The sequence below is a fragment of the Tachyglossus aculeatus genome, chromosome 21 (genome assembly GCF_015852505.1).
Source record: "Tachyglossus aculeatus isolate mTacAcu1 chromosome 21, mTacAcu1.pri, whole genome shotgun sequence".
NCBI classification, from domain to species: domain Eukaryota; kingdom Metazoa; phylum Chordata; class Mammalia; order Monotremata; family Tachyglossidae; genus Tachyglossus; species Tachyglossus aculeatus.
In genome coordinates this window covers 18,717,958-18,740,793 of record NC_052086.1, presented here as the reverse complement: position 1 = coordinate 18,740,793, position 22,836 = coordinate 18,717,958, and the positions used below count along the sequence as shown (strand labels likewise).

The 22,836-nt window shown below is 47.4% G+C and overlaps 1 protein-coding gene across 1 annotated transcript in view; it reads right to left on the bottom strand.

Annotated features, from left to right (window-relative positions):
• BCR (BCR activator of RhoGEF and GTPase) overlaps nucleotides 1-22,836 on the bottom strand; it is a 231,435-nt gene that overhangs the window by 86,484 nt on the left and 122,115 nt on the right. Inside the window, exons 3-4 of the mRNA XM_038762448.1 lie at nucleotides 4,371-4,475; nucleotides 2,739-2,924 (exon numbers count right to left, since the gene is read on the bottom strand). Coding sequence (XP_038618376.1) covers nucleotides 2,739-2,924; nucleotides 4,371-4,475 — 291 coding nt within the window. The remainder of the gene's footprint in view (nucleotides 1-2,738; nucleotides 2,925-4,370; nucleotides 4,476-22,836) is intronic.

Genomic DNA, 22,836 nt, shown 5'->3' with positions numbered 1-22,836 from the left:
TCTGAGCTCTATGAAAAGAGCCATAACTGAGAATCCCCTACAGGACTTGATCCAATCTGCATTTCCACATCTTCGCTCCCCAGTTTCTCCACTGCAATTGGGCATGAATTACACTAACAGGGGCAATTTCAGAGCACTCTGCCCAATACCACTTACCCAATGATGTTGTGAAAGCTAAGCCCTAGGGTTCTTCAAATGGAAAAGAAAAAACACAAACCACTTCTCCCATCAGAAATTGGGTGATGCATATGGTACCTTTGGGAAGTTGCCTTCTGGGTTGGGAAGTACACAGTTCCAAAATGGCAATTGTTCAGTTTTGCAGACTCAAAGAGTCCATTCTAATATGGCTGAGTTGTCAGGAACTCAAACATATAAAGAAAAGGGAATCGGGGCTCTACATCTAGACTGTGAGCCCACTGTTGGGTAGGGACCGTCTCTATATGTTGCCAACTTGTATTTCCCAAGCGCTTACACAGCAAGCGCTCAATAAATACGATTGAATGAATGTATCTTTGGATGAAGGTAGGGAATCACACTCTAAAAGATGGCATCTTCATCTCCCTTGTTAAAGGGAGCAGGACCAGCTGTTCAGATCCAAAAGATAATAAGAGATTCTTTTCAGCAGAAACAAAAGCCTCGTGCTTTCCTGATGCCCATCTCAGTCACAAGAAAGATAGAGCAGCTCTGCAGATGAGCAAGGCTGCAGCTTCTGCCAGTTGACTGGAGGCCACATGCCAACAAGAAAGCTATACCTGGCAAAAAAGATGACTTGGCCCGCAGACTGCAAACCAGAGAGAAACTTGACTCTCAGAGGGAGAGGACAGAGTTGGAAGCTCAGTTTTGCATGGCCTTTCCTACCACCTCAAGGCACTAACTTTCAGTCAGGACCACTCTGGATAATGGGCCATTTCGTCTAGCAATAGAGCTGCCACACTGCCACGATTTCTCGGCTGGCAAAATCCTTTGGCAACTGAAAAAAAATGCCACAGATCCTCCACACTTTTATTTATGTTCCCAACTGGAGGTTTTGGGTGGTGGGGGGTTAATGGCATTTGTTAAGCACTTACTATGTGTCAGGTTCTGTTCCATGAGCTGGAGTATATACAAAGTAATCAGGTTGGAGGTAGTCAATGTCCCACACTGGGCTCACATGAGTGGGGTTCAACGATTTTAGCGAGTGTGGGGGTCGCGGGGCTTACTAGAACAGTGCTTGGCACATAGGCAGTGCTTAACAAGTACCAGAATTATTATTACTATTATTCCTAATCCAAGCAGCCCACAGGGACAGCTCTCTCTCACCCAAAAAGCAGTGTGGTCTAGTGGACAGAGAACAGGCCTAGGAGTCTGAAGGATGTAGGTTATAATCCTGGCTCTTCCACTTGTCTGGTGTATGACCTTGGGTAAGTCACTTAACTTCTCCATGCCTCAATTACCTCCTCTGTAAAATGGGGATTAAGACCATGAGCCCCATGTGGGACCTGGACTGTATTTAACCTGATTATTTTGTAGCTACCTCAGCACTTAAAACATACGTTGTCATAGTGTAAGCCACTTAATAAATAGCATTAAAAAAATGAGACCAAGGCCCATCGGGCCCCCGTTGAGATAAGGTTACAAACTCCTGGAGAGCAATCTGTGAGTTTCTTGCCTGGGTAGGGCTCCATTTCCAGAATCCCTCTCTCCTGGCAATAACTGGTCCATTCCCCCCCAGAATATTGTCTTCAGAGCATTCTCCTTTCCCCAGCTCCTCCAACCCTCTGCTCTTCCCTCTTCCCACAGCAGGATCTCCCAGTCTTCCGAGGACCCACCTAAAGCACAAAAGATCCCAGAGAGCTCTTAGACCTCATGTGGAGAAGCTGCTGGACTAGGCCACAAATGTACACTAGAAAAATCAGGCAGCTCAGATACACAGTGGGGCTGAGGTTAGTTTTTGGCCCCCCGTTACACACAGCAAAGGGAAATTGATTCTGGGAAGAGGGACTAGAAGGAGATGGGCAGAGCAGAATGCCGCAGAGGAGAGGAAGAAGAAGAATTTAAAAACAGTTACCCTCTTACGTTTGTCCAAACCCAAGCCCCCCATGTCTGCCCATGACCCCCCACCTTAAGCCTCTGGTATATCATGACACACGTCTGCCACAAACACTGCTGAATTCTGAGGCGGTCCGGTGGCCCAGTTATAAAAACAATAATAATTATGGTATTTGTTAAGCGTTGACTATGTGCAAGGCACTGTCCTAAGCGTTGGGATGGATACAAGTAAATCAGGTTGGACACAGTCCGTGTCCCGCATAGGGCCCACAGTCTTCATCTCCATTTTACATATGAGGTAACTGAGGCCCAGAGAAGTAAAGTGAGTTATCCAAGGCCACACAGCAGACAAATGGTGCCCGTTGTTGGGTAGGGATCGTCTCTATATGTTGCCAACTTGTACTTCCCAAGCGCTTAGTGCAGTGCTCTACACACAGTAAGCGCTCAATAAATACGACTGAAATGGGGGAGCGGGATTAGAACCGAGGACCTTCCAACTCCCAGGCCCACGCTCTGTCTACTTCTCTGCCTCCCGGAATAGCACGTAGCCCACTAGGCAAAAAGACACACAGGGAAGCAAGACCCTGGGCCACTCAGTTATTAAACTCCAAGCTAACCTCCGCTCCAAAGGAATGACCGCAAATAGAACAGGCTTCCAGCTCCCCGCCCTTGTCGCCTCACCCGGGCTAGAGGCGGCACATCTTACTCACCAATTTCTGGAAGAGGTCTCCCACCCGCTGCTGGTGACTCCACTGCTGCACCCGGGGGAAGAGCCTGTCATAGAACTCCTTGTGAATCTCGTACAGCTCAGGCACTTTGAAGAAAATGGTCTCAATCTGTTGGTTCGTTAGCACAGGCTGAGAGGTGGTGGCAGCAGCTTTCAAAGGCTTCATGGGCTAGGTGAGTCGGAAAGTTGGTTACCTTTCAGCCATATCAATCAGTCGATAACATTTATTGAGTTCTTACGGTGTGCAGAGCACTGTACTAAGTGCTTGCCAGAGTACAACAGAGTTGGTAAGCACGACATGCTGGCAGGCAGGGAGTTACATCTTATCTCTCTGTCAATCTTGACCAGGGACCTCCCTTTCCCAATAAGTCAATCAATCAACGGTTCCCTTCAAAGCCTTACTGAGAGCTCACCTCCTCCAGGAGGCCTTCCCAGACTGAGCCCCCTCCTTCCTCTCCCCCTCCTCCCCCTCCCCCTCCCCCAGCCTTACCTCCTTCCCCTCCCCACAGCACCTGTATATATGTATATATGTTTGTACAAATTTATTACTCTATTTATTTTACTTGTACATATTTATTCTATTTATTTTATTTTGTTAAGATGTTTTATTGTGTTGTCTGTCTCCCCCTTCTAGACTGTGAGCCCGCTGTTGGGTAGGGACTGTCTCTATATGTTGCCAACTTATATTTCCCAAGCGCTTAGTAGAGTGCTCTGCACACAGTAAGCCCTCAATACATATGATTGAATGAATGAATGGTATTTATTGAGCCCTTACTATGTGTTTAGCACTGTGAGTGCACAATAGAGTTAATAGGCATGATCCCTGCCCTCAAGGAGTTTCGAGTCTACTGTGTTCCCTGCCCACAATAAGCTAAGCAGGTTTATTTTGTTCTGATTTTTTTCCCAAAAGATACGCTAAGGACTTGATTCACCTAATGTCAAGGTGGCAATTCCCTCCTTCCCAAAGGTTAATCAATCAATTGTATTTATTGAGCGCTTACTATGCACAAAGCACTGTACTAAGCACTTGGTAGAGTACGATACAACAGAATTGGTAGACACATTCCCTGCCCACAACCAGCTCACATTAATATAGCCCGTTATTGGGTAGGGACCGTCTCTATACGTTGCCGACTTGTACTTCCCAAAAGCTTAGTACAGTGCTCTGCACACAGTACGTGCTCAATAAATACAATTGAATGAATAAGTAAATTACGGATATGCGCAAAGGTGCTATGGGGTTGAGAGAGAAGTGAATAGAGGGAGCAAATCAGGGTGATTTAGAAGGGAGTGGACTACGTCACATAGGTGACATAACTCATTCACTCATTCATATTTATTGAGCGCTTAGTGTGAGCAAAGCACTGAACTAAGCATTTGGGAGTGTTCAATATAACAATAAGCAGACATATTCCCTGCCCACAGTGAACTTACTTCCTTAGGAACATCAACTTCTTTCTGGAAACTGGAATGCAGTAACTTAACTGGGATTAATTTAGTGACTAAATTCCAGCGCTCTAATTCCCCAAATGTACAATCTGGAACTTCTTCCTTCATCTCCTGTTCAACTCATGTGCCCAATCCCCAAGCCGCAACTACCTGCTCCAATTCTTACCAGCAGCAGGGCCTCTAGATGGCTCAAGTAGGTCTCCTCACTGGCCAGGATTCCAGACAGGACCCATTTCCTCATCTCCAAGCCCTTCTCCAAGTCCAGCTCACTCTACAGGAAGAAAAGAGATGAAAAATAAGGAACCCAAGAACAGAAGCTTTGGTTCTTGGGATTGCCCAGCACATAAAACTCACTAATGAGAATGAAAAATGATCCAAAATACAATTACAGTGCCCTGGGAAGTGACCATCTTAAACAAGGGGAGCAGGCAGGTCAATCAGTCAATCATATTTATTGAGTGCTTACTGTGTGCAGAGCACTGTACTAAGCGCTTACCAGAGTACAATACAACAGACTTGGTAGACACGTTCCCTACCCACAATGAGCTAAGCACGGTAACTTTGTTCTGAATATAATATATATAATACAATATAATATAATGGGAGAGTATAATAAAACAATAAAACAGATATATTCCCTGCCCACTATGAGCTTACAGTCTAGAGGCATGTCTTCCCCACCCTAACCTGGCCGGGGAAGGCACGAACAGCGAAAGAGCAGTTATCACAGCACTACTATTCATTAAAACTCTTGGTGTTTCCACTTCTGAGGCTCCCCCAAGCACCCTAGCTCTCTGGAGGAGTCGAGCTGATTTTACACACCTGGTTTGCTTTTCATTCAATCCTTCAATCATATAAATCAATAAATTTGATCGCTTACTGTGTGCAAAGCACTGTACTAAGTGCTTGGGAGAGTACAATATAACAACACACACACATGCCCAAAACAAGCTCAATGTCTAGAGGATCAAACCCAAATTTTCCAAGCAAAAACCAAACAATCATTTCACCAAATAGTCACTTGACCTGAGTAGGTGTAGCCATTATCTTACCTTTATGCCTCACTGATATGCTAGAATTAGCTAGTCTTTAAAAGTGGGCTTTACTCACCTGAAAAGCCCAAGAAAGAGGCCCAGGAAGCGGCAAGAGAACTGAAGTATCTCTGAGCCTCACAACTTCACAGAGCCGGATCAAGAGCATCAGAGGCTGGAGTGGGTCTAGACTGGCAGGAGGGAGGCATGGAGGGAGCAGATCTGAGGAGCAGAAGTTCCTTTATTTTCATCTCCCTTCTCAAACTGGCCCTAAATCACAAAGTTGCTCTCATACCTGGCTTTCAGTGGTTCCTTGGCACAGCTCAATGTGGGCTGGGAATGTGTCTGTTTATTGTTATAGTGCACTCTCCCAAGTGCTCAGTGCAGTGCTTTGCACACCATATGTGCTCAATAAATACAACTGAACACATGAATAAATGAACATCATCAGCTGAGTGGCAGAAGTGCATAGCCATTAGATGAGAAACGGGTAAGTAACCACTGGTTGAAATGGTTCTCTATTAACAAGGACCTGGGAAGAAAATGGCTATGGAGTCAGGTGGGCAGGTCAGATTGCTAATAATGATGATGGTATTTGTTAAGTGCTTACTATGTGCCTAGCACTGCTCTAAGAGCTGGGGTAGATACAAGGTAATCAGGTTGTCCCACGTGGGGCTCACAGTCTTCATCCCCATTTTACAGATGAGGTAACTGAGGCACAGAGAAGTTAAGTGATTTGCCCAAAGTCACATAGCTGACAAGTGGCAGGGGCAGGATTAGAACCCACGACCTCTGAGTCCCAAACCTGTGTCCTTTCCACTAAGCCACACTGCTTCTCATAAAAGATGGTATTTGTTAAGCGCTATATGCCAAGCCCTGTTCTAAGCACTGGGGTAGATACAAGGTAATCAGACTGTCCCAAGTGGGGCTCACAGTCTTAATCCCCCCTTTACAGATGAGGTAACTGAGGCACAGAGAAGTTAAGTGACTTGCCCAAAGACACACACCTGACAAATGATGGAGCCAGGATTAGAACCCACAACCTCTGACTCCCAAGCTCATGCTCTTTCCACTAAGTCATGCTGCTTCTCTGTTACTACAGTAGTAACAGTAGTGGTGGTAGGAAGCAGCGTAGCTCAATGGAAAGAGCATGGGCTTGGGAGCCAGCGGTCATGGGATCAAATCCCGGCTCTGCCAACTGTCAGCTGCGTGACCTTGGGCAAGTCACTTAACTTCTCTGTGCCTCAGTTACCTCATCTGTAAAATGGGGATTAAGACTGTGAGCCCCACGTGCGACTACCTGATCACCTTGTATCCTTCCCAGTGCTTAGAACAGTGCTTTGCACATAGTAAGCGCTTAACAAATGTCATAATTATTATTATTCATTCATTCATTTATTCACTCATTCATTCATTCATTCATCCTATCCCATCTGGACTCCTGCATCAGCCTTCTCTCTGATTTCCCATCCTCGTGTCTCTCCCCATTTCAATCCATACTTCATGCTGCTGCCCAGATTGTCTTTGTCCAGAAACGCTCTGGGCATGTTACTCCCCTCCTCAAAAGTCTCCAGTGGCTACCAATCAATCTGCGCATCAGGCAAAAACTCCTCACCCTGGGCTTCAAGGCTGTCCATCACCTCGCCCCCTCCTCCCTCACCTCCCTTCTCTCCTTCTCCAGCCCAGCCAGCACCCTCCGCTCCTCCGCCGCTAATCTCCTCACCGTGCCTCATCGTTCTCGCCTGTCCCGCCATCGACCCCCAGCCCACATCCTCCCCCGGGCCTGGAATGCCCTCCCTCTGCCCATCCGCCAAGCTAGCTCTCCTCCTCCCTTCAAGGCCCTACTGAGAGCTCACCTCCTCCAGGAGGCCTTCCCAGACTGAGCCCCTTCCTTCCTCTCCCCCTCATCCCCCTCTCCAACCCCCCCATCTTACCTCCTTCCCTTCCCCACAGCATCTGTATATATGTATATATGTTTGTACATATTTATTACTCTATTTTACTTGTACATATCTATTCTATTTATTTTATTTTGTTAATATGTTTGGTTTTGTTCTCTGTCTCCCCCTTCTAGACTGTGAGCCCACTGTTGGGTAGGGACTATCTCTATATGTTGCCAACTTGTACTTCCCAAGCGCTTAGTACAGTGCTCTGCACACAGTAAGCGCTCAATAAATACGACTGATTGATTGATTAATCGTATTTATTGAGCGCTTACTGTGTGCAGAGCACTGTACTAAGCGCTTGGGAAGTACAAGTTGGCAACATATAAAGATACCCAACAGTGGGCTCACAGCCTAGTAGTAGTAGTAATAGTAAAGATATTGATTACGTGCTTACTTAGAGCAAACCCTGTACTAGGAGAAAAAAATACATATGTTTAAAATTGGACATGGTCTCTGGCCCCCTATGGGCTCACAATCTAAAAATAAGGGAGGGGCAGAGGGTAAGTAACAAACACAGAGGAAAAATGAAACAATAAAAACACTAAAACAGCTGGTTCCCGGAAAAACACTCTCTGTTTGGAGGAGCTCTACGATGTCACCCAGAATGCTGCATGCCCACGTAGCATGATGGAATGATATCTTTCGGAATGGGAAGCGAAATGCCTGAAGCTGGCTTTGGCTAGGATTGTGCTTGTTCTATAAAGACAATTGATGACAGTTGCCTCAGCGGCCCCCAGCTACCCGGCTTCCATCTGTGTCTCAAACGGACGTGAAAGGGGGCTGTCCACTGGCAGCATAATGATAGCACCCCTGGGCCTAAGCTCCAAGCTGCTCCCAAATGTAGCAGATACTGGGCTTTGTGCTTGTGCACGGTGACTTTGTCTAAGATTCCCCCGGGTAGATCCGCCCCAGTAAATCCGTTACCTTTCAAAGATTTACAGTCCGCAAATGAGAAATCAGGGCCTCATTAAGTCCAGTAGAAGTTGTGTTTCTCAGACTTACTAAGCTTTCGGCCACCTCGCAAATGCAAACATGCAGAGGAAGTCATCGCTTGGGGACTGAAATGCGAACCACAAACACCGAGCCCCATTCTGTGTGGGGCTTAAGGTCTCTTCTTCGCACTGAGCTTCTCAGCCTTATTTTACCCGCTGGAGAGAGTCCCCGGCCGCCTCGGAGCCTCCGGGCAGCACGGATTATGTGATCTGGCAGGCTAAGCCGGCCAGAGTTGTTTGAATATGTCACCTCATCTGCAACTTCCTTTCCATCCAATCTTCTAGACTGTGAGCCCACTGTTGGGTAGGGACCGCCTCTATATGTTGCCAACTTGTACTTCCCAAGTGCAATGACCTCCTGCTTGCCAAATCCAACGGCTCATACTCTGTCCTAATCCTCCTCGACCTCTCAGCTGCCTTTGACACTGTGGACCACCCCCTTCTCCTCAACACGTTATCTGACCTTGGCTTCACTGACTCCGTCCTCTCCTGGTTCTCCTCTTATCTCTCCGGTCGTTCTTTCTCAGTCTCTTTTGCAGGCTCCTCCTCCCCCTCCCATCCTCTTACGGTGGGGGTTCCCCAAGGTTCAGTGCTTGGTCCCCTTCTGTTCTCAATCTACACTCACTCCCTTGGTGACCTCATTCGCTCCCACGGCTTCAACTATCATCTCTACGCTGATGACACCCAGATCTACATCTCTGCCCCTGCTCTCTCCCCCTCCCTCCAGGCTCGCATCTCCTCCTGCCTTCAGGACATCTCCATCTGGATGTCCGCCCGCCACCTAAAGCTCAACATGTCGAAGACTGAGCTCCTTGTCTTCCCTCCCAAACCTTGTCCTCTCCCTAACTTTCCCATCTCTGTTGACGGCACTACCATCCTTCCCGTCTCACAAGCCCGCAACCTCGGTGTCATCCTCGACTCCGCTCTCTCATTCACCCCTCACATCCAAGCCGTCACCAAAACCTGCCGGTCTCAGCTCCGCAACATTGCCAAGATCCGCCCTTTCCTCTCCATCCAAACTGCTACCCTGCTCATTCAAGCTCTCATCCTATCCCGTCTGGACTACTGCACTAGCCTTCTCTCTGATCTCCCATCCTCGTGTCTCTCTCCACTTCAATCCATACTTCATGCTGCTGCCCGGATTATCTTTGTCCAGAAACGCTCTGGACATATTACTCCCCTCCTCAAAAACCTCCAATGGCTACCGATCAATCTGCGCATCAAGCAGAAACTCCTCACCCTGGGCTTCAAGGCTCTCCATCACCTCGCCCCCTCCTACCTCACCTCCCTTCTCTCCTTCTACTGCCCAGCCCGCACCCTCCGCTCCTCCACCACTAATCTCCTCACTGTACCTCGCTCTCGCCTGTCCCGCCGTCGACCCCCGGCCCACGTCATCCCCCGGGCCTGGAATGCCCTCCCTCTGCCCATCCGCCAAGCTAGCTCTCTTACTCCCTTCAAGGCCCTGCTGAGAGCTCACCTCCTCCAGGAGGCCTTCCCAGACTGAGCCCCTTCTTTCCTCTCCCCTCGTCCCCCTCTCCATCCCCCCGTCTTACCTCCTTCCCTTCCCCACAGCACCTGTATATATGTATATATGGTTGTACATATTTATTACTCTATTTATTTATTTATTTATTTATTTTACTTGTACATTTCTATCCTACTTATTTTATTTTGTTGGTATGTTTGGTTCTGTTCTCTGTCTCCCCCTTTTAGACTGTGAGCCCACTGTTGGGTAGGGACTGTCTCTATGTGATGCCAATTTGTACTTCCCAAGCGCTTAGTACAGTGCTCTGCACATAGTAAGCGCTCAATAAATACGATTGATTGATTGATTGATTGATTGATTGCTCTGCACCTAGTAAACACTCAATAAATAAAAGTGATTGATTGAAATACACTTCTTTCTCTTCTAGTCCAATCCTGGACCCTACCTCCACAGGAGAAATCCATCCTGCATCAGGCACCTGCTACCCTTCAGAGGAAGGGAAACAGAGGCCAGGTGCCATTTTACGGCACTGGCGGAATACCATCCTGGAGGGTCAAGAAATCTATGGCCACTCCCTCATGCACTCCCTCTGACTCTCCCACCAATCCTCTGTCATTGTGCTTCCCAATCTTGCAAACCATAAAGAAGGTGATTCAAGTTCGGGATCCCTCTGCTGTAGCTAGTCAGGCGGACACTCTTGGTTCTCGTGTTCCTAAAGAGCTACTTTGTTTCTGTGAAAATTAGTGTGCAGAGACTGGGTTTTATGAGGTACTGATTGGAACCTCACCTTGACAGGGTTATGTTGCCTCCACTACTGAAAGCTCACCTCCTCCAGGAGGCCTTCCCAGACTGAGCCCCCCTTTTTCTATGCGCTTCCTCCCCTCCCCATCACCCCTACTCCCTCCCTCTGCTCTACCCCCCTTCCCCACCCCACAGCGCTTGTGTATATATGTACATATTTATTATTCTATTTCTTTTATTAATGATGTGTATGTATCTATAATTCTATTTATTTATATTGATGCTACTGATGCCTGTCTACTTGTTTTGTTGTCTGTCTCCCCACTTCAAGACTGCTAGCCCGTTGTTGAGTAGGAACTGTCTCTATTTGCTGCTGAATTGTACTTTTCGGGCTCTGCACACAGTAAGCGCTCAAGAAATACAACTGAATTGAATGAATGAATGAATGAATGAATGAATGAAAATGTCTCATTCTCTCCTTTTTAAAGGGTGTTTTGGGAAGGCACAAACAAGTGCTCCCAGGATGGACCCGGAGTGAATCCTGAGCTGCTCCAGAAGGGGCACGCAATCAATCAATGGCATTTATTAAGCGTTATGTGCAAAGCACTGTACTAAGCGTTTAGGAGCATACAACAGAATGAGCAGTCATGTTCCTTGTTCATAGCAAGCTTATAGTCTAGGGGGGGCCCTAGATACTGACCATGGTCCTTAAGACGTTTCAGGGCAGAGTGGTACAGTCATATATTACCTCTTCTTTCTAGAGGCTTTCAAGAAGTCAATCAATCAATGGTATTTATTAAGTGCTTACTGTGGGTAGAGCACTGCACTTGGGAAAGTACAATACAACAGAGTTGGCAGATGCGATCCCCATCCATGAGAAGAGTACAGTCACAGTCTAGACTGTGAGCCTGTTGTTGGGTAGGGACTGTCTGTATATGTTGCCAACTTGTACTTTCCAAGCGCTTAGTACAGTGCTCTGCACATAGTAAGTGCTCAATAAATACGATTGAATGAATGAATGCATGAATGAACAGGGGGAGAAAGACATTAAAATCACCAATCATAATTATTAATCACTTAATGTGTGCAGAGCACTGTACTAATCAATCAATCAATCAATCATATTTATTGAGTGCTTACTGTGTGCAGAGCACAGTACTAAGCACTTGGGAAGTACAAGTTGGCAACATATAGAGACGGTCCCTACCCACCAGTGGGCTCACAGTCTAGAAGGGGGCGACAGAGAACAAAACCAAACATATTAACAAAATAAAATAAATAAAATAGATATGTACAAGTAAAACAAATAAATAAATAGAGTAATAAATATGTACAAACATATATACCTATATACAGGTGCTGTGGGGAAGGGAAGGAGGTAAGATGGGTAAGATGGGGGGGGATGGAGAGGGAGAGAGGGGGAGAGGAAGGAGGGGGTTCAGTCTGGGAAGGCCTCCTGGAGGAGGTGAGCTCTCAGTAGGGCCTTGAAGGGAGGAAGAGAGCTAGCTTGGCGGATGGGCAGAGGGAGGGCATTCCAGGCCCGGGGGAGGACGTGGGCCGGGGGTCGACTGCAGGACAGGCGAGAACGAGGCACGGTGAGGAGATTAGCGGCGGAGGAGCGGAGGGTGCGGGCTGGGCAGTAGAAGGAGAGAAGGGAGGTGAGATACGAGGGGGCGAGGTGATGGACAGCCTTGAAGCCCAGGGTGAGGAGTTTCTGCCTGTTGTGCAGATTGATTGGTAGCCACTGGAGATTTTTGAGGAGGGGAGTAACATGCTCAGAGCGTTTCTGGACAAAGACAATCTGGGCAGCAGCATGAAGTATGGATTGAAGTGGGGAGAGACACAAGGATGGGAGATCAGAGAGAAGGCTGATGCAGTAGTCCAGACAGGATAGGATGAGAGCTTGAACAAGCAGGGTAGCGGTTTGGATGGAGAGGAAAGGGCGGATCTTGGCAATGTTGCAGAGCTGAGACCGGCAGGTTTTGGTGACGGCTTGGATGTGAGGGGTGAATGAGAGAGCGGAGTCGAGGATGACACCAGGGTTCCTGGCTTGTGAGACGGGAAGGGTGGTAGTGCCGTCAACAGTGATGGGAAAGTCAGGGAGAGGGCAAGGTTTGGGAGGGAAGACAAGGAGTTCAGTCTTGGACATGTTGAGTTTTAGGTGGCGGGCAGACATCCAGATGGAGATGTATTGAAGGCAGGAGGAGATGCGAGCCTGGAGGGAGGGGGAGAGAGCAGGGGCAGAGATGTAGATCTGGGTGTCATCAGCGTAGAGATGATAGTTGAAGCCATGGGAGCGAATGAGGTCACCAAGGGAGTGAGTGTAGTACTAAGCACTTGGGAGTGTACAATACAACAGATTAATATAAAATGTAAAAAATTAATATACAATAGATTAGGAATAGGGGAAATAGTGGAATGTAAGACTATTTACATACGAATTGTGGGGCTGAGGTGATTATCAGAGTGCTTAAGTGACACGCAGCCAAATTCACAGTCAATGCAGAGTGGAGAGTGGACTGGGGAAATCAAGGAGTTAGTCTGGGAAGGCCTCTTGGAGGAGATGGGGTTTTAGGAGGATTTTGAAGGTGAGGAGAGTGGTGGGTTGTCAAAAATGAAGCGGAGGGAGTTCCGGGCCCAAAGGAGAATGTGGACAAGGGGTTAGTGACGGGCTAGATAAGATCGAGGTCCTGAGAGAAAGGTGGTGTTAGAAGAGTGGAATGTGCAGGCTGGGTTGTAGTGGTAAGTCAGGGACGTTAGGTAGAAGGAAGAGAGCTGACTGAGTGCCTTAAAGGCAACGGCAGGGAGTTTCTGTTTGATTGAGAGGTGGTTGGGCAACCATCGGAGGTTTTAGAGCAGTAGGACAATATGGAGTGAAAGGTTTTTTTAGAAAAATGATCCAGGTAACAAAATATGGACTGGCGAAGGGAGAGAGAGAGGATGCAGGGGGGTCAGTGAGGAGGCTTATGCAGTAGTCAAGGCAGGAAATGAACAGTGCTTGCATTTGCAAGATAGCAGTTTGGATGGGGAGGAAAGGGTGGATAACATGCTTTGAAGGTAGAACTGATAGGATTTCATGACACTATGTGTGGGTTTAATGAGAAACGTGAGTTAAGGATAATGCCAAGGTTACAAGCCTGTGGGACAGGGAGGAATGGTGGTGCTGTCTTCAGTGACAGGAAAGTCATGGGGAGGACATGGTTTGAATGGGAAGATAAGGAGTTCTGTTTTGGATATGTTAAGTGTGAGGTGTCAGCAAGACATCCACGTAGAAGGCAGGAGGATATGAAGAGACGGAAGAGAAGGAGAGAGGTCAGGACTGGTGAGGAAGATTTGGGAATCATCTGTATAAAAACAGTACTTGAAGCTGTGAGAGCGAATGAGTTCTCTGAGGGAGTGGATGTAGAAGGCAGGAGGATATGAAGAGACTGAAGAGGAGAGAGGTCAAGACTGGTGAGGAAGATTTGGGAATCATCTGTATAAAAACAGTACTTGAAGCTGTGAGAGCGAATGAGTTCTCCGAGGGAGTGGATCTAGGTGAAGACAAGAAAGGGGACCCAAAACTGAACCTTGAGGCAACTCCACAGTTAGGGGGTGGGAGGCAGAGGGGAAGCTTGCAAAAGACTGAGAAGGAGGAGTCATAGAGAGAGGAGAAGAATATGGGCAGCCTTGCTGGCTCAGTGGAAAGAGCCCAGGCTTTGGAGTCAGAGTTCATGGGTTCAAATCCCGGCTCCACCAATTGTCAGCTGTGTGACTTTGGGCAAGTCATTTAACTTCTCTGTGCCTCAGTTACCTCATCTGTAAAATGGGGATTAAGACTGTGAGCCCCCCGTGGGACAACCTCATCACCTTGTAACCTCCCCAGAGCTTAGAACAGTGCCTTGCACATAGTAAGCGCTTAATAAATGCCATTATTATTATTATTGAGAACAGAGAACAGAGAACAGTGGAAGGAGCCACTGGAAAGTAAGTTCCCTCCACAGTGTAAGCTCACTGTGGGCAGGGAATGTGTCTGCTATATTATTATATTGTATTCTTGTATTCTTCCAAGTGCTTAGAAGAGTGCTCAGAACAGAGGAATCACTCAATAAGTATGATTGACTGACTGACTGAGAAGTCAAGCACAGAGTCAAGGAGGGAAAAAGGGAGGAAGCAATTTCTTTGATGAGGTGATTAAGGATGGGGTCAGAAGCACAGGTAAAGGAGGTCGAATTTGAGAGAAGGTGGGGGACTCCCCTTGAGGTATTGCTGGCAAGGATACGAGAATCGAAGAGGAAGCTGGAACAGGAAGGGATTGAAGAGGAGTTGGGAAACTTTTAGGGAGGCCTTGCCTAAGTGTTTCAATTTTATCGATGAAGCATGTGGTCAGGTCATTAGGGGTCAGAGTTGGGACAAGCAGGGGGGCAGGGGGTTTGAGGAAAGAGTTAAACATCTGAAGCAACTGGCACACGCAATGGGCACAGGAGTCGGTAAGGATGGAGAAATCATGTTGCCAGATGGAGGAGCGAGCAGAATGAAAGCTGGTGAGGATGAATTTCAGATGGATGAGGTCTGCCTGGGATTTGGATTTCTGCCAGAGGCATTCCACAGCTCATGCACAGGAGGCAGTGCAATAATAATAATAATTATAATGGTGGCATTTATTAAGCGCTTACTATGTGCAAAGCACTGTTCTAAGCGCTGAGGAGGTTACAAGGTGATCAGGTTGTCCCAAGGGGGCCTCACAGTCTTAATCCCCATTTTGCAGATGAGGTAAATGAGGCACAGAGAAGTTAGGTGACTTGCCCGAAGTCACACAGCTGACAATTGGCAGAGCCAGGGTTTGAACCCATGACCTCTGACTCCAAAGCCCGGGATCTTTCTACTGAGCCACGCTGCTAGTGTACTATGGAGTTATGCAGGGATGTGGGTTAGGGGTACGAGATAGATGGAGGGATAGGAGAACAAAGGAACTGGGTTCAGTTTGGAAGGAGTTGTTGAGGGTGTGGGTTTGTGTGTTGAGAGACGTTAGGTGTGTATGGAAGTCAGAGGGGGCAATGATGACTTTATAAAATGGATGGACTCAAAAGATCAGAGGTCTCAGTGGGGAACAGGACAGACTTGCTGGTGTGGAAACCAACTCTTAACCAGCCCTACTCCATTTTGCTTTCAGTCTCCATATTGCATTACTCTAACTTGCTTTCCTAAACCACGCTTCAGCCACACCCTTTCCCGATAGTCAATTTCAGTCTTTCCTTCCCCTGTCATCAGTTAGGAAAACTGCGGCCTCACTTGATTGGCTCCTGTTGATGGTTTGAAGCGACACCACACCCTCCATGGACTATAACTACCTTCCTCTCCCACCTTTCCAGGATGAGGTTGCGCCTGCTTTTAGGACAAGAGACTCTCTCTGTCCTCACCCATGCAGATCTGCATTACTACTGCAATAATAAACCCCTTGTGCAGTGTTGCTGAGATTTGATTCTTTTGTTGGACCTGACGCTGGGATGGGGAGTATGTGAGAGAAGGCAGGTGAGAAGGTTGTGGTCAGAGAATGGGATTTCAGAGTTGGTGATGTTAGAGCTCATACATTGAGTAGAGATGAGGACATCAAGGCTGTGGCCCAATTCATTCATTAATTCATTCAATCGTATTTATTGAACACTTACTGTGTGCAGAGCACTGTACTAAGTGCTTGGGAAGTACAAGTTGGCAACATACAGAGACGGTCCCTACCCAACAACGGGCTCACAGTCTTGGTGAGTGGGGTAGAGAGGGAGGTGATTGGAGTTGAAAAGTGAGAGGAAGTGGGCAGGGGAAAGGTGGTTGGGAACATTCACATGGAGGTTGAAGTACCCAAGGATCAGTGCAGGGACAGAGAAGGAAAGTGTGAAAGGTATAGAAAATAGGAGGTGGAGCTGCAGGAGGGGGGCAGTAAATAATGATGACAAGTAATTGGAATGTGTGGAGGTGGATAGAATAGGCTTCACAAGAAGGAAAACAGAAGGATGGTGGGTGGAATTGTATGCAAGCTTCATTGGGGGCAAGGAGGCCAACCCCTCCCCCTTTCCCAGTGAATCTTAGGGAGAGGGAAAAGATGAGGCCCCCTTGGGAGAGAGAGGCAGGGGAGACAGTGTTGTCTGGGAAGAGCCAGGTTTCATCAATGGCAAGGAGGAGAACTGACTGAGTCAGGAATAGGTCATGGATGAAGGGAAGTCTTCCCATTGATGCTGTGGTGGTTGCACAGGCAGCTCTTGGCTGAGCCTGTGGGGGAGAGGACAAGGAGAGGGGACAGCGTGAAGGGTAGGAAGGGGTTGGATGGGACAGAGCTAATGGGGACCCGCTGGGGAGTAAGGGGTGCTGGAAATAGGACAGCTATGGTGGGTGGGGTGTGAGGGACTGGATGGGAATGAGTTGAGGGGGGCAGGGAAAGGAAAACAGAGGGAGGGGACTGAGGGGAGGCTTATGTGTTCAAGAGAGGCAGGGTATGAAGAGCTAAGGCAACCCTATCCTGGAGGGAGGGAGGGAGAGAGAGAGTGAGGGAGAGAGAGAGAGCGAGCGAAAGAGAAAGAGAGAGAGAGAAGGAGGAAAGGAGCAGGAAACAAAATTTAGGCTATATATAACACTGTGCTACACATATGCCAGCTCTTCTCAGGAAGAGCTTGTGTACCAAGGAAGTGCTATTTAGCAGGCTACAGTGAAAGTGGTGGAGGAGGAAGAGGAGAAAACAGGGGTGGGGGGGATTACAGAATACTGAAACACAAAAAAGGGGGCACTTTAAAGTGGGGAAAAAGAGAAAGGGTGAGGAGAAACAGAAGAGAGTCTTGGGAAAATGGTACAGAGCTCGGTAAGGGAGGCAAAAGGATATGTGCATCCAGCCCAGGGGAAGATGGTAATGTGAGAGGAAAAAAAACAGAGCTTGAGGAAAAATAGAAAGGCAAAGAGGCAAAGTAAGATTAGCATCTGTCTGTCACATATAGCACTGCCTGTACTTGGAATCCTTCAACACAAGGGCTAATAGCCACACCTGACACTGATTCACAGCATTTTCTCTCAAGCACACACTCACACACACATGGATGAGCATCCTTTCAGACACACAGCACAATACACAAAAACACATAACATCCAAAAGCATACTCTCCACCCCCAACTCGTGACAGCTTGGGGAGCAAAAAAATTCAGGAGACTATCAAAATAAAGATTATCAAAACATGGGCACCCACACACAGTCACGGAAAAAGCCAAAGAGCAGGACAGAACTGCGCTCAGTCAACAGTCAGTACAGTTGCTTAAAGGGAGAAAAAAACTCCCTTCCCTTCCCTGGGCAGGGAAAATTGTATTCATTAGCAGCCAGGTTGGAAAACTACTGTCAAGCCTGGTCCTCCCAAAGTTGCATCTGACTACAGTTTTCCAAGTCGGTAGAAGTTGGCTCGACTCCGCTCTCTGGTGCCGCCAGAACCCGACTGAAACTGCACTAGGCCAGGCTTGCTCTGACCAGCTGTTGCAAATGCCACCCGCTCCTCCACTCCCACTATCCATAAAATGCAGAGAAAACCCCAGATGAAAGAAGCTGTCTGTGTGAATGAATTACTATTACCGTGCTGATATTACAAAATTATCGCTTCCTCCGTGACCATCATTAGATCATCTCAATGAACCCGACGAACAATAGCAGTAATAACAGGACTTGGTTTTGCGATCATTAATTAACTCCACCCCACAACTTTCTGATGGGATGGGGCTAGGGGCTGTTCTCATTTCCATTTAGAAATGGGGACACGGTGATCCAGCCTAGTTATTAACCTAAAGCCTCTTGGTGGGTTAGGGAAGGGTCAGAATTAAAACCCAGAGTCCAATCCTGCCATGATCCCAGCTCCTGGAGAATAAAGAAACCAGAAAAGCTGTCTGTTCACAAGAGCGCTATTGGAACAAGGAACTCTAGCTACAAGTGGTGGTACAGCCAAGTGGGTGTTTTTCCAGGACACTATCAGGCAGTCATCAAGACCAGATATGGCAAGAAGGCATGATCAAAATCGGTTTGTTTAACTGGATGCCTACACTGTCTCTTAGTCACACAGACTAAGAACCATGTAAGATCACAGCTGGAGAGATCAAGCATATACTGACCATCACCAAACTAAAGGATTTTTCATTCATTCATTCAGTCATATTTATTCATTCATTCAATTGTATTTATTGAGCGCTTACTGTGTGCAAAGCACTGTACTAAGCGCTTGGGAAGTACAAATCGGCAACATATAGAGACGGTCCCTACCCAACAGTAGGCTCACAGTCTAGAATGGGGAGACAGAGAACAAACCAAAACATATTAACAAAATAAATAAATAGAATATGTACAAATAAAATAGAGTCACAAATACAAACAAACATACATACATATATACAGGTGCTGTGGGGAGGGGAAAGCGGTAAGGCGGGGGGGATGGAGAGGGGTAAAGGGGGAGAGGAAGGAGGGGGCTCAGTCTGGGAAGGCCTCCTGGAGGAGGTGAGCTCTCAGTAGGGCTTTGAAAGGAGGAAGAGAGCTAGCTTGGCGGATGTGTGAGGGGAGGGCATTCCAGGCCAGAAGTAGGACGTGGGCCGGGGGTCGACGATGGGACAGGCAAGAACTAGGCACAGGGAGGAGGTTAGTGGCAGACGAGCGGAGTGTGTGGGCTGAGCTGTTGAAGGAGAAAAGGGAGGTGAGGTAGGAAGGGGCAAGGTGATGGACAGCCTTGAAGACAATAGTGAGGAGTTTTTGATTGATTAGAAGGTTGATAGGCGACCACTGGAGATTTTTGAGGAGGGGAGTGACATGCCCAGAGCATTTCTGTAGAAAGATAATCCGGGCAGCAGAGTGAAGTAAAGACAGAAGCAGGGAGAGCCAGGAGAATGGGAGATCAGAAAGGAGGCTGATGCAGTAATCCAATTGGGATAGGATGAGAGATTAAACCAGCAAGATAGCGGTTTGGATGGAGAGGAAAGGGCGGATCTTGGCGATGTTGCAGAGGTGAGACCTGCAGATTTTGGTGATGGAGTGGATGTGTGTGGTGAATGAGAGAGCAGAGTCAAAGGTGACACCAAGTTTGCGGGCTTGTGAGACGGGATGGTAGGGCCATTTACATTACCGGGAAAGTCATGGAGAGGACAGGGTTTGGGAGGGAAGATAAGGAGCTCAGTCTTGGACATGTTAAGTTTTAGATGGCGGGCAGACATCCAGATGGAGATGTCCTGAAGGCAAGAGGAGATACGAGCCTGGAGGGAGGGAGAGGGAACGGGGGTGGAGATGTAGATTTGAGTGTCATCAGCGTAGACATGATACCAATAAGAGACCGGGTTTCTGGCAATAGGTAAGCAAATTTGCCTGTTCTGAGATATTCACCGAAGGCTGCATCCATAACAGTATGTTTGGTCACTTGAGAAGCAGTGTGGCTCAGTGGAAAGAGCCCGGGCTTGGGGGTCAGAGGTTCTAATCCCGGCTCTGCCACTTGTTAGTTGTGTGACTTTGGGCAAGTCACTTAACTTCTCTGTGCCTCAGTTACCTGATCTGTAAAATGGGGATTAAGACTGTGAACCCCCTGTGGGACAACCTGATTGCCTTGTATCTCCCCCAGCGCTTAGAACAGTGCTTGGCACACAGGAAGAGCTTAACAAATACCAAATTATTATTATTATATTATTATTGAGAGACAAACGTGCCCTGTGTATCATCTACTGTCCAAACTTTAATATCTGGAACATCTTGTGTCCAACATCAGTGGTTCTAGAAAGTTTTTGACCCTGGAAAGGCATATTGGAATCACCTATTTCCAACGTGCAAGGAAGTGGTAGGAGCCAAGTCCACTAGCTTCCTTGTACCATGCCTTGGGGGACAAGGGGAGGCCCCCATATTTTGGTGCTGAGCAACCTGAGGACAGTACTTCTCTTCCCTCTCTTCCGAAGGGGCCCATTCCACCGGGTTCCCCAGGAGGAGATTTAGAGAGGTCAGTGCTTTGAGTGGAGCATTTCTCATCATTGTCATCCGCATCCATCCCAGTAACGTAGGTGCATTTTGGTGTGGCAAGATGCCCGGGAAGATACACCGAAAATTAGTTGAATGACCCCCAGCCTCCTGAAACCCAACATCAAAATGGGTGGAGAATAGGCGGGTAATCCAGTCTTTAAAAATTACTGGAAAGGCCGTAATAACATAGTCATGATGTGTGAGGAATTTAAGAATGATTAAAAAATTTAATAGCTTTCTAGGGTCACATTCTCTTGTGGTGGTGGGAGGTTGAGAGTGCCAATACCTCAGGCCTCACCCCTTATGACTGTGTGCCCTCTGATGATGGTGAGATTGTGGACTGAGTGACTAATTTCTCCATGCCCACCATTAAGTCCTGTAACATTGGTGGGGGGGAAATGAGTTGTGTCAGTCATTTTAAGACCATCTAGTCTCTCCTGACTTTTCAATGCTCACTACACAGTAGAGAAGCAGCGTGGCTCAGTGGAAAGAGCACAGGATTGGGAGTCAGAGGTCATGAGTTCTAATCCTGGCTCCGCCGCTTATCAGCTGTGTGACTTTGGGCTAGTCACTTTAGTTCTCTGTGCCTCATTTACCTCACCTGGAAAATGGGGATTAAGTCTGTGAGCCCCATGTGGGACAACCTGATTACCTGTATCTCCCCCAGTGCTTAGAACAGTGTTTTTAGGACATAGTAAATGCTTAACAAATACCAAAATTATTATTATTAGTAGTAGTAGCAGTGGTTTTGGGTCATAACTGAACATCCTATAGCATGAGAGCAGCAGGGTTTCAACTGGGAATCATCCAAACTGAGTTTGATTTCCACTGCTACTTCACGCCCTCTCCGCATAACCAACTGAGGCTGCTTGGGAGTTAGATTCTTAGGGGACAGAAGTCATTGGGTAGCATTTACTGCTGGGCTTACTTCATCTTACTCCGTCTCTTAATAAGCAACTTCCTATCAGAGTAACCCAGGCTGAAATTTAGTAAGCTCACACCATTAAATGTCATCATCATCATCATTATTATTATTATTATTATTAAAGTTCAAATTCCAAAAAGAGGGCACTGGGTGACATCTTTGGTGCACACTGGAACTTTTCCTAGAGAACAGAGCACGGGCATGGGAGTCAAAAGGACTTGGGTTCTAATCCTGGCTCCACCGCCTGTCTGCTGTGTGACCTTGGGCAAGTCACTTGACTTCTCTATGTCTCAATTTGTCTCATCTGTAAAATGGGGATTAAGACTCAAGATTAAGATTGATTAAAATTGGGATTAAGTCTCTATATGTTGCCAATTTATACTTCCCAAGCGCTTAGTACAGTGCTCTGGACACAGTAAGCGCTCAATAAATACGACTGAATGATGAATGAATGGACTGTGTCTAACCTCACAAGCTTGGGTCTGCCCCATTCATTCATTCATTCAATCATATTTATTGAACTCTTACTGTGAGCAGAGCACTGTACTAAGCGCTTGGAAAGTACAGTTTGGCAACAGAGACGGAGACAGTCCCTACCCAAGAACAGGCTCACAGTCTAGAGGGGGGAGACAGGCAACAAAACAAGTAGACTTGACAAAACTCAATATGTCTGACTGAACTCCTTATCTTCCCTCCCACACCCTGCCCTCTTCCTGACTTTCCCATCACTACCATCCTTGGTATGGATGGCACTACCATCCTTCCCATCTCACAAGCCTGCAACCTTGGTGTCATCCTCGACTCCGCTCTCTTGTTCACCCCACACATCCACTCCGTCACCAAAACCTGCCAGTCTCACCTCCACAGCATCGCCAAGATCCACCCTTTCCTCTCCATCCAAACTGCTACCTTGCTGGTTCAATCTTTCATCCTATCCCGACTGGATTACTGCATCAGCCTCCTCTCTGATCTCCCATCCTCCTGTCTCTCTCCACTTCAGTCTATACTTCACTCTGCTGCCTGGATCATCTTTGTGCTGAAACGCTCTGGGCATGTTACTCCCCTCCTCAAAAATCTCCAATGGCTGCCTGTCAACCTACTCGTCACTCTCAGCTTCGAGGCTGTCCATCACCTCGCCCCCTCCTACCTCACCTCCCTTCTCTCCTTCCACAACCCAGCCCATACCCTCAGCTCCTCTGCCACTAACCTCCTCACTGTACCTAGTTCTTGCCTGTCCCATTGTTGACCCCCGGCCCACGTCCTACCTCTGGCCTGGAATGCCCTCCCTCCACACATCTGTCTGTCTCCCCCTTCTAGACTGTGAGCCGTTGTTGGGTAGGGACCGTCTCTATATGTTGCCGATTTGTACTTCCCAAGCGCTTAGTACAGTGCTCTGCACACAGTAAGCACTCAATAAATGACTGAATGAATGAATATGACTGACTGAATGAATGAAAAAAACCTTTAGTTCGGTGATGGTCAGTATATGCTTGATCTCTTCAGCTGTGATCTTACATGGTTCTTAGTCT